Source organism: Lithobates pipiens, unplaced genomic scaffold (genome assembly GCF_037356315.1).
Source record: "Lithobates pipiens isolate NorthernLeopardFrog02 unplaced genomic scaffold, aLitPip1_a1.2 Scaffold_22, whole genome shotgun sequence".
NCBI lineage: Eukaryota > Metazoa > Chordata > Amphibia > Anura > Ranidae > Lithobates > Lithobates pipiens.
In genome coordinates, this window is record NW_027507784.1 from 32,721,248 (window position 1) to 32,740,390 (window position 19,143).

General features: G+C 45.6%; 1 protein-coding gene across 1 annotated transcript in view; it reads right to left on the minus strand.

The window, feature by feature from the left end:
• The window catches only part of LOC143925644 (uncharacterized), a 144,056-nt gene that overhangs the window by 79,695 nt on the left and 45,218 nt on the right, over positions 1–19,143 (minus strand). Inside the window, exon 9 of the mRNA XM_077450110.1 lies at positions 15,190–15,231. Coding sequence (XP_077306236.1) covers positions 15,190–15,231 — 42 coding nt within the window. The remainder of the gene's footprint in view (positions 1–15,189; positions 15,232–19,143) is intronic.

The window sequence follows — 19,143 nt, forward strand, 5'->3', positions numbered from 1 at the left end:
CTAGCATATACCTTCCCACCACTAGCTCTGATACCACAAGTCCTTCAGAAGCTGAACCAATCCCCAGGCCAGCTCCTCCTAATAGCGCCCTGGTGCCCAAGGAGGGCCTGGCTTGCAAGTCTAAGATCCATAGCGGTGGCAGAGTCGTGGAAGCTCCTGAACAGGCCAGATCTTCTCAGACAAGGACCAGAGCTACACCAAGGCCGCAATGTTTCCAGCTGATGGCTTGGCTAGTGAGCACCAGATTTTGAAGCATAAGGGCTGCTCGGAGAGAGTGATAGATACTCTATTTCTGAGCAGAAAACCTGTTACTAATAAAATCTACTCCAAAATTTGGAAAACCATCTCTTCCTGGGGTAAACAAAGACAGGTGAATTTCCACCACTGTTTCAGTGATCCTGGATTCCTCCAGGACAGTGTAGAGAAAGGGTTAGTGGTTAGTACCTTTCGAGTACAAATTGCAGCTCTCTTGGTCTATCTTGATACAAAACTAGGAAAGGACGACTCAAAGCAACATCCTCCTGGCTTTTTTTTTCACACTTTTGTTTTGTTTGCACAGAGGTGTTTATATTCCTGCTAAAAATTAGCGAGTTGACATCATTTACTTAAAATTGTTGTTTCTTTATCTCCGCACATACCTTGTTTCCCCCAAAATAAGAAATAAGACCTAGCATGATTGTCGGCTGCAATATAAGCCCACCCCCCCCCCCCCAAATAAGCCCTACCCTGTTTCCTACCGTAAAAATAAGACCTACAAGGACTTTAAATAGGGCTTATTTGGGGGTAGGGCTTAAAATAGGGCTTATTTGGGGGTAGGGCTTAAATTGCAGCCATCGCCGACAATCACGCTAGGTCTTATTTTCGGGGGAAACAGGGTAGCAGTGTGTCACTAGTCACTCAATCAATTAAAATTGAATTATGAATTTTCTTCAACACATACCATAAATGTCACTATTCAAGGGATTACCACCTTCCATCTTATTATTACATTATTAAATAAGTTCTATTTATCATAGGACAAAAATATCTCTGCAATGAGCTCACATCAATAATAAGATTTACAGTGTATGTACACTTTAATAATAAATATCTACAATAAGTCAGACATTCCTGTTAGAGTGCCAAGAGTTTAACCATATTTATCTCCCTTTGATACATTGTTATTATTTGGGAATGTGCTGCAGGTGCCGTCATTTCTTTTACAAAAAGTGTGGCTTCTTGCAAGCCCTTGGGCTGAATTCCTTTCTTGGAGAGGTAAGGACAATGGAGCCTACTGGATCATTCAACTGATTTTAAAATTTCTGGTTATGAGGTCTTTTATTCCATCTCTCAGCGGTAAATATAACATTATTGGGTCCATGGAAGTTAGTGCACAATGAAAGTTTTTTTTTTGAAAATTGTTAAAATGTATCTTTTTAGCGCAAACAAGAAGACCACGCGTCAGTGTTTCATGCAGTAAAATGATGCAATGTAATGCTGTATATTCATATGGTTGCATTGCTGTATCTTGGAATATGTACTGTGTCCCACAACCAGAGCTCAAATTTTAATAGTAACATGCATTCAGAATTGTCATAATAAAGATTTTTTATATATTCACTTTTTGATTCTGATATTTTGCGGCATTAAAACCCCTTGGGGGAATTTTCCCACAGTATCCATTTTGGGGTGTGTAGCCTGAACATACCTCTAATATATGTGTTTTCCCCATAATATAAGCAACTAAAGAAACCCCTGCCAATTAACTGAGACACCCCATCCATTTATAGTCTGACCCTGCTATGCCCTTGTCAATCTAATGTCACCAGCCACAGTGCCACCCAGTGACAGAAGAGAAAGGTGCAGCAAATCCAGATTTAGGGAAGAATTAGTGGATCTTCTAACAATTAGCCAGGACAATTACTGTGACAGACCTAGCCGGGACAGAGGCTGTTGGAGGGGAGAGAATGCGAGCCTCTTGCTTTGCGATTATGGGCCCTGGCATTTGGGGGAATGGTGCTCTTTGTGAGCTGTATGCCTGGGGACCCCTGAGGTGGTGTTACTTGGATTCAGATCCCCCAAGACACACAGACTCTGCATATGTATTTGCCATATTAGCAATAGACTGAATCACACTGTTGAGACACAAACTGTTAGATGCTAATGTCATCAACTCCAGCCACCTGTCTGTTGTGTAAATGAGTCTAGTCTGGCTTGTAAGGATATTCCACACGTTGTTGTTTGTGCTAATTAACGCTGTGTTAATGTTTATGGTAATGTGCATTGAATAGTCAATCAGTGAGCTAGGAGACAAAGTCTTACCCTGAAAAGTCCTATCTCTCAGACAACTAGTCTGGGTCAATGATTAGATAATTAGCTCATGCTAATTAGGTTAGGTTTTAGTCTTCTACTGTATTATAAATACTTGGCATTTTGGTTCTAATAAAGGAGTCCATGTTGAGCAGCTAGGCAAGTGTCATCTTGTTTTGTGCTTGTGAGCGGTTGGAATATCTGATATCTATATTCAGACTTAGGAAGCGGTATACTGATGGAAGCACTCAATCTGAGTTTGTGATCGGTTCCGTCACAATTACCTCCTGGCAAACTAAATTTGTTAGCAACCCTGCCTAAACACCAGGGTGCTACAAATAAAGAACAAAATTAAAATTGAAATTAAAAACGCACCTACAGAGGTGAGCTCTGGGGAACAGATGGGTGCACACGAGTGCCCTGCATCCATGGAGTTTTGCAATCAAGTGGAAAAGGTCAGCTTCTCTCTCCACTTCTCTACCCCAGGTGACATCCTGTGCCGATGGGGTTGTGCTTCTTCGTCTCTTCCTTACTCCACTAGGGCACCTAGGTACAGTCAGAGACCTCATCATCCCCTCCCTCCTCATCATTGGAGCCAAATTGGCAGCCTCTGTATGCCTCAATTGCAAAAAACATGACTGTCAATTGGTTCCCCCAGCTTGGTGTTCCCTCCCATTTCTCTGCTCCTGAACCTCGGAGCCCAATAATTGCTGGGCCTCTTCTTGTAGCAATTGGCTCACACTGTGCACAAATAATTCAGCAGACTCAGCCAAGACAGTTAGCAGGGCAATGGCAGGGGTAGCTGTGCATGAGGAAGCAGAATAGGGTGCTTTGACAGCTGCGGTGGACTGCAAGCTAGTATGCACCTTGGTGATAGAGGGGGATGATGATGACGGCCTGGATAGTAACTCCACACCCTCCTTTACATACTGTGGCTGTATAGCACACCCAGTACTAAAAAAAGGCTCCCCCTCCCCCATATAGCTGCATGAGAACTTCAGCCTTTGCCTGTAGGCCTGCCAGATATGATAATAATTTGGGGCTGATTCCCTGCTTTTATTTGCAGCTATTATAAGAGTTGCATGGGGTTGAGGTGGCGCTTGGGTGCACTATAGACAGTGGTACTTGGGTGGACTAAAGAGCACCTCAATATATGTGATGCTAAACTGCAAATAAACAGTACTTGTTTTGGTGACTCCAACAGGTTCAAGCTGCTTTTGCTGCTGCTGAAGTAAATTAATAACAAAATAAAACTAAAATAAAGCTCAAATATAAGAAATAAAAAAAATAAACCCAAATAGCTACCTGAAAACACTACAAGCAATCTGAAACCATTTTTTAATGTATTTATTTATTTTTAAGGAAAAAAAAGAAAAGAAAACAAACTACTATTAAAAAAAGGAAAAAGAAACACCCCCAAATAAACAAAAAAGAGGACACAACAGAACATTCCACTGACATACACAAAAAAAGTTGTTCTAAAAGAACTATTGGGTCTTAGGAAATCACAGTGAATGCAGGGGGTTTTTAAAAATAAATGTCCAATATGAGAATAACGGGAATATTGCAGTTATTAACCACATGATCTCCGGAAGGTTTTACCACCTTCATAATCAGAGCATTTTTGCTATTCAGCATTATGCTACTTAAACTGGCAATTGCGCAGTCATGCAACAATGTACTCAAATTACATTTATGTCTTTTTTTAACACAAATAGATCTTTCTTTTGGTGGTATTTGATCACTACTGTTTGTTTTCTAACAAGGAAAAGAACCCGCTCCATGTGTCTGGGTTACAAAAAACTTCTCCTCCTCAAATAATGGTGCTGGCTCAGTATGTAAAGTAGCATATAGAAAATAACTCAATCCGGATGGCCGCACTCCAACAACGATTTCTTTATTGGTTAAAAACTAGGGATGAGCCGAACACCCCCCTGTTCGATTCGCATCCAGTACATGTGAACAGGCAAAAAAATAGGCTTATATGCATGGACAGAGCGGAGTAGAAGCTGGAGCAAGATGCGGGACGAGAAGAGCGGAGGAAGAAGAAGATGAAGAAGAAGATGCAGAAGAAGAAGATGGAGGAAGAAGAAGAACACCGAAGGAAGACCAGAAGAAAGAAGATGGAAGAAGATGCGGAAAGAAGAAGAAATTAATAAAGGACTTGTCAAAAACCATCTCTTGTGTTTTTTAACACTTTTGACACTTTTTTTATGAAATGGTAGAGGTACATTTGCACCCCATTACCAATTCACACAGAGGGGGAACTGGGATCTGGGGGTCCCCTTGTTAAAGGGGGCTTCCAGATTCCGATAAGCCCCCCGCCTGCATACCCCCACAACCACCGGACAAGGGTTATGAGGATGAGGCCCTTCTCCCCATCAACATGGGGACAGGGTGCTTTGGGGGGCAGCTACCCCAAAAGCACCCTCCCAATGTTGAGGGAATGTGGCCTGGTATGGTTCAGGAGCGGGGCACTCTCTGGTCCCCCCAATTTTCCTGCAACCCGCCAGGTTATGTGCTCGGATAAGGGTCTGGTATGGATTTTTGGGTGGACCCCATGCCATTTTTTTTTATTTTGGCACGGGGTTCCTCTTAAAATCCATACCAGACCCTCGGTATGGATTTTGAGGGGACCCCCGCGCCCTTTTTTTTACATTTTGGCATGGGGTTTCCCTTAATATCCATACCAGACTTGAAGGGCCTGATATGGAATTTAGGCGGAATCCCACGCAATTTTTTTAAAATTTTGGTTCAAGGTTCCCCTGTGGGGAAATTCCATGCCGTTTTTATTAATGAACTTTTATGTGTATTGCCGGACTGACAATTCATTATTGCCATGAGTAGTTTTAAATTACTTTTTCTCCTTTAGAAATGTCATTTTGCTGTCAGACTTGGAAACACGCACCCATTTACAGGCATAGTATAGACACCCCCAGGTACAAAATTTTAAGGAATATTACACTTTTATTGTTTCACTTTGAGCATTATTAAAATCACTGCTCCCGAAAAAACTTCTGTTTTTAAAACTTTTTTTTGCATTGATACCCCTGGGGCAGGACCCAGGTCCCCAAACACTTTTTATGAAAATACTATGCATATAAGCCTTTAAAATTAGCACTTTTGATTTCTCCCATAGACTTTTAAAGGGTGTTCTGCGGCTTTCGAATTTGCCACGAACACCCCAATTTGTTCGCTGTTCGGCAAACAGGTGAACAGCCAACGTTCGAGTCTAACTCATGTTCGACCCGAACATAAAGCTCATCCCTATTAAAAACCATACAGCAAAAGATTAAATCAACAGCTGACATGTTTCACACTGTAACTACTGGTGCTTACTTAACCACTTGAGGACCGCCGTATTGCCATTGTACGTCAGCACAATGGCACAGGCAGGCATAATCACGTACATCCACGTGATTGCCTTCCAGCGGGTGGGGGGTCCGATCGGACCCCCTCCCGCTGGTTACGGCGGTCCGATTCGGTCCAGGAGCGCTCCGTGATGAGGGGATGGCCGTTGGTTTTCGGCCACCCCCTCTGGATCGCTCCTGGCCAATGAGAAGCTTCCTCCCCTGTGTATTGTTTACACAGGAAGGAGGAAGTGATGTCATTCTCCTCGGGGCGGTCTTTTTGACCGGACTACGAGGAGAACAGTAAAAGTAAGTGTGCACCAACACTACACTGACATGTAGGTACACACAGGCACACAAACCCCCCCCGATCCCCCCCCCGATCGCCCCCCGATCCCCCCCCGCCCCCCCTCCCCCCCCAGTCACAGTGTCACTGATTGCATTGATCATTTCTTTACTGATCAATGCATTCAGTGTCAGTTGTGACAGTAAAAACTGTCAGGACAGTTAGTGTTAGGTCCAGGGTAGCCCCCTATCACCCCCCAATAAAGATTTAACCCCCTGATTGCCCCTAGAGTTAACCCTTTCACCCCCTTTTGCCAGTGTCACTAAGCGATCATTTTTCTGATCGCTGCATGTGTCGCTAGTGTCGCTAGGTAGCTAGTTATTTTTTTAGGTTCACCGCCAGGTTTTTATAGCGCTAGGTACCCCGATATACTACCCAATAATGTTTTTAACCCCCTGATTGCCGCTAGTTAACCCTTTCACCCCCTTTTGCCAGTGTCACTAAGCGATCGTTTTTCTGATCGCTGCATTAGTGTCGCTACAGTCGCTAGGTAGCTAGTTATTTTTTTAGGTTCACCGCCAGGTTTTTATAGCGCTAGGTACCCCGATATACTACCCAATAATGTTTTTAACCCCCTGATTGCCGCTAGTTAACCCTTTCACCCCCTTTTGCCAGTGTCACTAAGCGATCATTTTTCTGAACGCTGCATCAGTGTCGCTAGTGTCGCTAGGTAGCTAGTAATTTTTTTAGGTTCACCGCCAGGTTTTTATAGCGCTAGGTACCCCGATATACTACCCAATAATGGTTTTAACCCCCTGATTGCTGCTAGTTAACCCTTTCACCCCCTTTCACCAGCGATCACAGTATAAGTGTCACTGGTGACGCTGGTTAGCCAGTTAGTTATTTAGGTTCCCCGTCAGGTTTTTATATAGCGCCAGGGACCCCCATATACTACCTAATAAAAATTTGAACCCCCTGATTGCCCCTAGTTAACCCTTTCACCACTGATCACCGTATAAGTGTTACGGGTGACTCTGGTTAGTTTGTTTTTTATAGCATTTTATATTCAAATCCGGAAGGCAGTGCTTGGTTTTCGGGGTCCCGTACGTGGCTAGGCTCCCAAAAAGTCCCCCACATGTGGTATCCCCGTACTCGGGAGAAGCAGCAGAATTTATTTTGGGGTGTAATTTGACTTCTGCACATAGCATGTGTGAGCAATATATCATTTAGTGACAACTTTGTGCAAAAAAAAAAAAAGTTTGTAATATTTCCGCAACTTTTGGCAAAATATAAAATATTCCATGGACTCAACATGCCTCTCAGTAAATAGCTTGGGGTGTCTACTTTCCAAAATGGGGTCATTTGGGGGGGTTTTGTGCTATTTTGGCATTTTATGGCCTTCGAAACTGTGATAGGTAGTGAGGAGTTAAATCAAAAATTTGCACCCTTAGAAATCCTGAAGGTGGTGATTGGTTTTCGGGGTGCCGTGCGCGACTAGACTCCCAAAAAGTCCCACACATGTGGTATCGCCATACTCGGGAGAAGTAGCGGAATATATTTTGGGGTGCAATTCCACATATAACCATGGCATGTGTGAGCAATATATCATTTAGTGACAACTTTTTGTTTTTTTGTGTCATTATTCAATCCCTTAGGACAAAAAAAATAAATATTCAATGGGCTCAACATACCCATCAGCAATTTCCTTGGGGTGTCTACTTTCCAAAATGGGGTCATTTGGGGGGGATTTGTACTGCCCTGCCATTTTAGCACCTCAAGAAATGAGATCGGCAGTCATAAATTAAAAGCTGTGTAAATTCCAGAAAATGTACTCTAGTTTGTAGACGCTATAACTTTTGCGCAAACCAAAAAATATACGCTTATTGACATTTTTTTTACTAAAGACATGTGGCTAAATAAATTTTGCCCTCAATGTATGACTAAAATTTAGTTTATTCGATTTTTCTTATAACAAAAAGAAGAAAATATCTTTTTTTTTCAAAATTTTCGCTCTTTTTCCATTTATATCGCAAAAAAAAAAAATCGCAGAGGCAATCAAATACCATCAAAAGAAAGCTCTATTTGTGGGAAGAAAAGGACGCAAATTTCGTTTGGGTGCAATATTGCATGACCGCGCAATTACCAGTTAAAGCAGCGCAGTGCGAAATTGCAAAAAGACCTCTGGTCCTTAAGGTGTTTATTGGTCCGGAGCTGAAGTGGTTATAGCTCACTGTTTTCTATTATATAAACAAAAAAAGACCAAACATTCTGAAAAAATACGATATTGTCTACTTTCTGTTTTAAAACATATCTAATAAAATCACATTTCTTCATAAGTTTAGGCCAAAATGTATTCTGCTACATACCCTTGGTAAAAAAAAATCCCAATAAGTGTACAATGATTGGTTCAAGTGAAAGTTATAGTGTCACAGAATCCTGTGTGTGATTAGACACAGTCAGTCAGCAGGATTCAACCTGAAATCATTGGCTGAAATCTGCTGCCAAACTCATGCTGTGTCCAATCACTGCACGGGTCAGCAGAGGGCTGGGACATGCTTGCCCCAAACCCAGAAGAAGTCCAGTAATGTATATTTACAGGTGGTTAATTACAAAAAGAGCAAGCTTACTGAGTATTGTGCGGATTAAACCTTTGCAAATCTAACTAACAGGCATGTATACTAGTGTAACTCTCAGCCTGGTCAAGGTTACCTAGGCAGATGCCTATTCCTTGGCGGTAGGGATGAGCCGAACACCCCCCGGTTCGGTTCGCACCAGAACTTTCGAACGGACCCCAAATTCGAACGAACTTTAGAACCCCATTGAAGTCTATGGGACTCGAACGTTCGAAATGAAAAGTGCTAATTTTAACGGCTAATATGCAAGATACTGTCCTAAAAAGGGTTTGGGGACCTGGCTCCTGCCCCAGGGGACATGGGTCAATGCCTAAAATGTTTTTAAAAATGGCCGTTTTGGCGGGAGCACTGATTTTAATGACGATTAAAGTGAAAAAAAAAAAAAAGTGAAATATTCCTTTAAATATGGTGCCTGGGGGGTGTCTGTAGTATGCCTGTGAAGTGCCACGTGTTTCCCGTGTTTAGAACAGTCCCTGCACAAAATGACATTAAACGGAAATAACACCATTTAAAACTGCTTGCGGTTTTAATGTTATATCTGGTTCCTGCAATATGGTGTAAAATCATTGAGAAAAATGGCATGGGTAGCCCTCCCTGCCCATTACCAGCCATTACCAGCCTATTTGGGTCTTGTACGCATATTAAGAGGAACCCTGTACCCATATTAAAAAAAGGAAATGCGTGTGGCCCCCAGGCCCTATATACTCAGAACAGCAGTAAACAGGCGGTGCAAACAAGACAGGGACTGTGTAGGTTTGTTGTGTTAAGTTGAATCTGTTTGTAATTTTCAACTGGTACATTTTTAAAGTGTAGCTCCAGTCAAAAAAACTATTTTTAAGCTTTTTGGAAAACATAGGGAAGGGTTATCACCCCTGTATAATTTGTTTTGTCGTCCATCTTTTTTCATCTCACTTGCTGTTGTCTCCTTCCGTTTGCAAGTAGGAGATGTTTGTAAATTGGATGTTTGAAAGTAGGGGCCTGCCCTATATGCTCTGCAGAAATGGCGGAACAAGTGTTGGTTTTGCCACAACATTGTAAGCCCTCAAAGTGACTCTTGGTGGGCGCTGGAGCGCCCTGCTGTGAACGATTATATCAAGAATTGTAATTACATGCCATTGTTGAACAGTGGTAGAAAAATTGACCTTTGGTGGTTGTGGTGCTGGTGCCACAACACTATAAGTCCTCACCGTTACTCTGGGTGGGCACAGGAAGGGGCCCTCCTGTGAAATATTATATCAAGAATTGTAATTACATGTCCCTGTTAAACAGGGGCAGAAAAATTTGGCCTTAGGCACTGCTGCTGGTGCCACCACACTGCAACCTCTTCCATATACTCTAGTTTTATTGCAGGAATTAGCCCTGCTGCAAAGCATTGCATCAAAAATTGTACTTAAACGCCCCTGTTAAACAGGGACAGAAAAATTGGGCCTTAGGCACTGGTGCTGGTGCCACCACACTGCAACCTCTGCCATATACTCTAGTTTTATTGCAGGAATTAGCCCTGCTGCAAAGCATTGCATCAAAAATTGTAATTAAACGCCCCTGTTAAACAGGGGCAGAAAAATTGGGCCTTAGGCACTGGTGCTGGTGCCATCACACTGCAACCTCTCCCATATACTCTTGTTTGATTGCAGGAATTAGCCCTGTTGCAAAGCATTGCATCAAAAATTGTACTTAAACGCCCCTGTTAAACAGGGGCAGAAAAATTGGGCTGATGGCATCAACCAGAACCAGAAATGTTCTTCCAACATATCAGTGGAGGAGGAAGAGGATAGACAATCAACATAACAGGACAGTCACTCAGCATCAGCATAGGCAGTCTTGAAGGGATGTGATATTTCAAAAAAAAATATTCTGTTACATCAGCTTCAGGTGCTTGGTAGCTGTGGGTGATCCAAGACTGATTCATCTTGATGAAAGTCAGTCGATCAACTGATTCGGTGGACAGGCGCACCCTGTGATCGTTAACAAAGCCACCAGCAGCACTGAAGGTGCGTTCCGAAAGAACGCTGGATGCAGGACAGGCCAGTAGCTCAATTGCATACTGTGCAAGCTCTGGCCAGTGATCCATCCTCAAGGTGGGAAAGGTGTCCAAGTCTGACCTTGCCCCTAGGTATTCCTGCACCATGTAAATCAGACGCTGGTGATGGGTGCTGGAACCGATCATACCTTGGGGCTGCGGACTAAAAAATTGTCTGAAAGCATCAGTCAGACGGCCACCTTCTCCACCGCTCCTTCTGACCGATGCCTCAGCAACACGTTGTCCAGGACCAGGAGTTTGTAACCTCCCAGTCTCTGGGAACGCGTTGCACAGACCTTTCTGCAAGGCCTCCCGGAGATGTCTCATCCTCTGCTCCCTCTGCGATGGCAAGATAAGGTCGGCAACCTTACCCTTGTACCGTGGATCAAGGAGAGTGGCCAGCCAGTAATGGTCCCTCTCCTTGATCCGAAGAATACGAGGATCCTTTTGCAGGCTTTGCAGGATCAGGGAGGCCATGTAGCGTAGGTTAGCTGAGGCATTCGGTCCGGAGTCCTCTGGATCACTAAGGACAACATGATCCGCAGCTACCTCCTCCCAGCCACGTACAAGTCCACGTGTTTCTTGGGACTGTAAATCATCCCTACAAGACTGCTGCTGCTGCTGCTGCTGATGCTGATGCTGAGTGCCAGCCTCCACCTCCATGCGGACACAATCATCCTCCTCCTCTTCTTCCTCCTCCTCATCCTCTTCCTGTGTGATGGGTGGCACAGCAGGAACACTGTCTGGATAAAGGGGGCCTTGAGATGCAAGGAAGTCCTCCTCTTCCTGCCTCTGTTCTGCCTCAAGTGCCCTGTCCATTATTCCACGCAGCGTATGCTCCAAGAGGTGGACAAGAGGTACAGTGTCACTGATGCATGCACTGTCACTGCTTACCATCCTTGTGGCCTCCTCAAACGGTGACAGGACAGTGCATGCATCCCTGATCATGCCCCACTGGCGTGGTGAGAAAAAACCGAGCTCCCCTGACCCTGTCCTGGTGCCGTAGTCGCACAGGTACTCATTGATGGCCCTCTGCTGCGTGTGCAGCCGCTGCAGCATGGCCAATGTTGAGTTCCATCTGGTGGGCATGTCACATATAAGGCGGTTCTTGGGCAGGTTCAACTCCTTTTGGAGCTCAGCCAGCCGAGCACAGCCATTAAATGATCGGCGGAAATGCACACAGACTTTCCTGGCCTGCTTCAGGACATCCTGTAAGCCGGGGTACCTGCCCAAGAACCGCTGCACCACCAGGTTAAGGACGTGAGGTACACAGGGCACATGGGTCAGTTGTCCCTGTCGGAGGGCGGAGAGGAGGTTGGTGCCATTTTCGCAAACCACCATTCCTGGCTTAAGCTGGCGTGGCGTCAACCACCTCTCGGCCTGCCCCTGCAGAGCTGACAAAACATCCGCCCCAGTGTGGCTCCTGTCCCCCAAACAAACCAGCACAAGCACGGCATGGCATAGTTTTGCCTGCGTACTTGCGTAGCCCCTGAAACGCCTACGGAGCACCGCTGGTTCTGAGGACAGAGCACTGGAAGAGGCCATGGAGGAAGAAGAAGAGGAGGGGGTGGAGGAGACAGGTGTGTCACAACCAATAGTAGCATTTTGGAGGCGTGGTGGCGGAACAACCTCCAACACTACTGCACCTTGTCCTGCATTCTTCCCAGCTGCCAGAAGAGTGACCCAATGGGCAGTGAAAGACAGGTAACGTCCCTGTCCATGCCTGCTGGACCATGAGTCAGCGGTAATATGCACCTTACCGCTGACCGCCCTGTCCAGCGAGGCAAGGACATTGCCTTCCACATGCTGGTAGAGAGCCGGAATCGCCTTCCGTGAGCAAAAGTGGTGTTTGGGGACCTGCCACTGAGGAACCGCACATTGTACAAACTCACGGAAGGGGGCCGAGTCTACCAACTGAAAAGGCAGCAGTTGAAGTGCTAGCAATTTAGCCAAGCTAGCATTCAACCGCTGGGCATGTGGATGGCTGGGAGTGAACTTCTTTCGCCAGTCCAGCAGCTGGGGCAGGGACATTTGCCTGCTATAATCGGATGTGGGTGTACCGCTAGCAGAGTTCCCGGAAGCACTTGGCTGTGACACACCTAATTCTACACCTTCATTCCTATCAGAGCAGGTTTCAGAGAGGACTGAAGGTCTAGTGGGGTTGGAGATGCCAGCTAATGAGGAGCAAGGAGAGGTCCGCTTTGTTCTTTGGTGTGGGTCTTTGAGGCACACTTGCCAACGAGCTGCATGGCAGGTCAACATATGTCTGGTCAAGCATGTGGTGCCCAAGCGGCTAATGTTTTGGCCACGTGAGATACGCTTGAGACATATGTTGCAAATAGCAGCGGTGCGATCTGATGCACTCGTCTCAAAAAAGGCCCACACCAAAGAACTTTTAGAATAACGCGCAGAGGCAGCGCTCTGCACAGGCGGAGCTCTGCGGTGTGATTCAGTCGGTGTGCTGCCCCTAAGCTGGCCCCCGGAGGGCATCCTGCCTCGTTGGACATGTGCCTCCTCCTCCTCCTCCTCCTCCCCCTCCTCCTCTCTCCTTCCAGGCACCCACGTGGAGTCAGTGCCCTCATCATCCCCTCCCTCTTCATCGCTGTAGCAAACCTGGCAGTATGCTGCAGCTTGTGGAACATGACTGCCAGATTGCTGTCCTTCTTGAGCATCCCCTCTCTCTGCGCTCACGCTACTGCCTTCCACTAGCTGAGTGTCATCATCAGAGCCCACAAAACACTGGGCATCCTCCTGGAGCATGTACCCAACACTGTGCTCAAAGAGTTCAGGAGACTCCTCAGGAGGACGTGGTGGGTCTAGGGAAGGAGTCACTGATGATGACATTGAGAGGAGGGAAGACGATGCGTTGGCAGCTGCTTTGCTAGTACCCTGAGACTGGGTGAGAGAGGATGAGGAGGATGAAGAGGGCTTGGTCATCCACTCTACCAAGCCGTTGGCATGTTGCGGTTCAACATGTCCAGCTGCCGAAAAGAAGGACAAGAGTGTCCCATGGCCACGTGCTGATGACAATGCACCGCGTCCACGACCAGCACTGTTGTCTCTAGACACAGAGCCTGCTTGCCCTCTTTTATTGGCTCGCGCCTGTCTGCCTCTCCTTGCTGGCCTTCCAGACATGGTAATGGCCTGAAGGGAGTTGGGTAAAAAAGCAGTTGGGTAGTGTATATTGTGCTAGAGGCACACAACACCCACTAACTCCTGCAGATGCCTTTATTATAGAACACCAGAGATAAAGGGGTATATACAGATGTATACTGTGCTGTGCTGGAGGCACACACAACTTCCAATAACTCCTGCAGATGGCAAGTGGTCTCAAATAGAGAAGAGCTATGTAGGTGGATATAGCGGTATGTACTGGGTACAGAGCACGCAGACAGCACGCACTAGCTCCTAACACTACTGACTGCAAGCTCTATTATAAAAGATAGATCACTAGCTATATAGGTGAGGTGAATATAGTGGTGTATACTGCGGTCAGGGCACGCAGACAACAACCACTACACAACAGCAAGATCGAAAATCGTCCGAAAACCATTGGTGTGTACTGTGTTGAAGGTACACAGAACACCCACTAACTCCTGCACATGCCTTTATTATAGAACACCAGAGATAAAGAGGTATATACAGATGTATACTGTGCTGTGCTGGAGGCACACACAACTTCCAATAACTCCTGCAGATGGCAAGTGGGCTCAAATAGAGAACAGCTATGTAGGTGGATATAGCGGTATGTACTGGGTACAGAGCACGCAGACAGCACGCACTATATCCTAACACTACTGACTGCAAGCTCTATTATAAAAGATAGATCACTAGCTATATAGGTGAGGTGAATATAGCGGTGTATACTGCGGTCAGGGCACGCAGACAATAACCACAACACAACAGCAAGATCGAAAATCGTCCGAAAACGATCGGTGTGTACTGTGTTGAAGGTACACAGAACACCCACTGCTTCAGACGCCAACACACTACACAAGGCCGCCGTGCTGGCGGCCTTATATAGTGTGGGGCGTGCACTACACAGCCTGAGCTATGATTGGCCACAGGCATCCTGCCTGTGGCCAATCATGGCTCTCCTCGCTGCTGGCGCTGCGATTGGCCAAGCATGCGGGGTCACAGTGCATGCTTGGCCAATCATGAGCCAGCAATGCACTGCGCCATCGCAGTGCATTGTGGGCCGTGAGCGCCACACGAATTTGGCGTGAACAGACCAAAATGTTCGGACTTCGCCGAACGGACGAACAGCCAATGTTCGAGTCGAACGTATATTCGACTCGAACACGAAGCTCATCCCTACTTGGCGGGTGTTCATGAGTTCTCCACTACTTCACAATGGCAGAAAGTGCCATTGTGAGAAACTGTTCCAACCATGATCAGGGCTGGTGGTCACCTCTCTGACCTGTGCCTTCACCATCTTTCCCCTCTTCTGTTTTGATAGTTCTGCTCTTCTCCATCCAACTACTCACAGATCCCCTAGCATCAGCAGCACTTTTGCCTTTGTTTCAGGAGCACCACAAGGTAATGTCATGTGAATTTTGTGTAAATCTTCAATAGAGTTTGATTCAACATCAGTTTCAAAATCTCTCTTACCTTTCTTTTTTTCATTTTCCATTTTCCTTTTTCGTTTGGCCCCTGGAAAGATAAACACAATAGGTTTCACAACCCAGAATAAACCTTTATGCATATTTTTGCTATAGAGCAGGAGTCAGCAACCTTTTTCCACTTAAGGGATTCAATGTATGTGAATGCATGGAGGGCCGCATTCACCTGCTAATAAATGAAGATAATAATCTGGACCCCTTTACATTACACAGCCCGTACCTCTGGACCCCTTTACATTACAGAACCCCCATACCAATAGGACCCCTTACATTACACAGCCCTGCACCTCTGGGCCCCTTTACATTAAAGAGCCCCCATACCTCTAGGACCCCTTACATTACACAGCCCTGCACCTCTGGGCCCCTTTACATTACACAGCCCTGCACCCCTAGGCCCCCTTACATTACACAGCCCGCATCTCTGGACCCCTTTACATTACAGAGCCCCCATACCTCTAGGACCCCTTACATTACACAGCCCCGCACCCCTGGGTCCCTTTACATTACACAGCCCCGCACTTCTGGGCCCCTTTACATTACACAGCCCCGCATCTCTGGACCCCTTTACATTACACAGCCCCCATACCTCTAGGACCCCTTACATTACACAGCCCCCTGTACACATTACACAGCCTCCCAAGCCAGCCCCCCCTGCATATTACACAGCCCCCCTCTTATGTTAATACTTTAAAGTTGCGCACACTTGTGGAATATCGACAAACTAGGGTACTTAAAAATCTCCATAGGTGGCAGGTTATCAGTTTAAAGTGAAAAACAAAGGAAAATGATGGCTCCAGATGCAATTTGGTTAACCGCTTCTGGACCAGTAAAAACTGCAGCAGATTGGCTCCCCTACACAAAACCACATAACTATACGTTGGCTCGCGGGGTCCGGATAGCAGGCGCACAGCGGAGGTGCCGATGCTCGTGGCCGACAGTCACGATGACCGATGGCCACGAGTGATCGTGAGCAGGAGACACAGAACAGGGATGAGTGTGTTTAAACACACACTTCCCTGTTCTGTTCTGACAGGAGTGACAGATCGTGTGTTCCTAGTAGCTAGGAACCAGGATCCGTCACTTCCTGTGGTTAGTCCCTCCCCCTTCAGTTAGAATCACCTCCCAGGAAACACAGTTAACCCCTTCACTACCAGTGACATTTTTACAGTAATCAATGCATTTTTAATTGCACTGATCACGGTATTGATGCCAATGGTTCCAAAAATGTGTCAACATTGTCCGATGTGTCCGCCATAATGTCACAGTCACAATAAAAATCACAGATCACCGCCATTACTAGTAAAAAAAAATAAGAATAAAAATGCTATAAATCTATCCCCTATTTTGTAGACTCTATAACTTTTGCACAAATCAATCAATATACACTTATTGCGATTTTTTTTACCAAAAATATGTAGAAGAATACATATCAGCCTACACTGAGGGAAAAAAAACTGTTTTTATATATATTTTTGGGGGATAATTATTATAGCAAAAAGTAAAAAATAATGCGTTTTTTTTAAAATTGTCTCTCTTTTTTTGTATATAGCGCAAAAAATAAAAACCACAGAGGCGATCAAATTCCACCAAAAGAAAGCTCTATTTGTGGGAAAAAAACGACGTCAATTTTGTTTAGGTACAGCATCGCACGACCGCGCAATTGTCAGTTAAAGCGAGGCTGTGCCGAATCTCAAAAAGTGCTCTGATCAGGAAGGGGGTAAATTCTTCCAGGGCTGAAGTGGTTAAATATGACTCCTCACACAGGTGCAAAACCTCGACTCACCTGCTGTGAAAGACTGGCTGAAGGAAGAAATTGGCTGCACACCGACGTAGTTGAAGTCCATTTATTGAAAGTTACATACAAATAATAACACACACCACAGTTGCAGAGCTGGAACAGAGGTAGACTAGTTTCGCACAGCTACACTGTGCGTAATCATCACCTTGAGGTGTACTACTGATATTCCCTAAATAGGCCCCCCCCACACACCCCACCGTGTCCACAGGTGTGCGTGGGTATCAGCAGGGGCGGACTGATAACTCATGGGGCCCCCGGGCAATAGGAGATTATGGGGCCCCCAGGCAATCAGAGATTATGGGGCCACACAGTATACACAAACACACACACACAGTATACACAGACATGTTTCTATTGGCTGAGAAGGTACTGGAGAGGTGGGGCAGCTATAATCTCAGGATTTTTAGACCAAAAGGATGTCGGTAAGGGACATTTCAGAGACAGAGGTACATAAAACACAGATTTTTACATACTGTCCCTGGTTTTGCTGAGGCTGGGAACCTTGATGGGGCCCCCTAGTGGCCCAAGGCCCTCGGCAATGCCCGAGTGGCCGAATGGTCAGTCCGCCCCTGGGTATCAGTAGACACCCCACTTGTTCCAATTGCATGAAGAGTGACATATTCAGAATAAGACAGGAGGGAAAGAAAGAGACACACATTGTCTCATGTTTTTACATAATAAAAAGAAAAATTTTACTCAAAATATCAATCAGTATCAGACACTTTATATATATATATAACCAAAAAATGCATATAAAGTCATGAATGATCTCCAAAATGTAATGAACAATCATATATGCATAAATATCATATACACAACCAACTTAAATTTTGTTCATATGTCTTAAGGTTATATAATAACCAATAGAGGGACCGATTTATAAATAGCAGACATGGCGGTGACCGCCATGCCATGTATGGGACTAATGTATACCATACATCTGAACTCCCAACCTCAGGATCAATATACCAAGAATAGTACATAAATATATAAATGATCTCCATCAGTTTATATCATAATAAAAGAACAAAAATGGCTATGTGCGGAGTTTACAATATGGCTGCTTGAGCCAGGATCTCTGTACCACCCATCCCAAACGACGCCCACAGCAGCACACAGAGCAACTCAGGACACGCTTAACCCGGCGATCCATACCACTAATCCTCAAGGGACACCCCCCGTATGTCAAGGAGAATGGCTCACAGGGACCTCGGGCCGCAATTTGGGACAGCAGCGCCGACTGGATGTACTAAGATGGCTGGCGCGGCCCAGCAACATGTGCCAGGCACAGAGGGATAGGCAAAATCCAGGCAAGTGATCGCCCCTGCTTCCCTCACATACACCCTGGAAGGCCAGAACAGCAACCAACAGCTTCTGACATCCTCCCTGGCCTCCACTGAATCACTGGTAGGCTGTGGCTTCGGGGACAGTGCTTTTTCTCCGGATGTGCCTTCTTTTGCAACACACCAGGGGATCTCCGTCACTTCCACTCCTGCTCTGCACACTTACTTCCAGACAGGAGATCTATACCATAATCTTTCTGAATTACTGGAGAGGGGCTTAGCCTCCACAGCCGCAAAAATAACAGGGGACATCAAGGCCAACTTTTAAAACCTGGGATCCAGAATGGAAGCCATTGAGAACAAATTGGACATGACGGTAGCAGCCACTAATCAAAACTCGGAGCACATTCAGTTACTACAAGACAGGCTAGACACAGCCCTGTCTAGGATTGACGAGCTAGAAAACAGATCCTGAAGATACAATTTTAGGATCAGAGGTCTTCCAGAATCCATCACGGATGTCCGCCAGGCTGCACAGGAGATTAAAACCTTAATCCCTAACATCCCACACCACCGTGTGGAATTGGACAGAATCCACAGAGCCTTGGGTCTCCCGAGGAGGGATGATTCTCCTAGGGTCATCATTGTAAAACCACACTTCTATTCGGTCAAGGAGGAGATAATGAAGCAATCCAGAGCGATCAAACAGATTACTTGTCGTGGTCACCCAATCCTCATCTTTGCAGACTTATCCCCCTCTATGATCCAGTGGAGACTGGCTTTGAAACCCCTACTCTTGGTCCTCAACCAAAAGGACATTAAATACTGGTGGTCCTTCCCATTTGCAGTTAAATTATTTTTC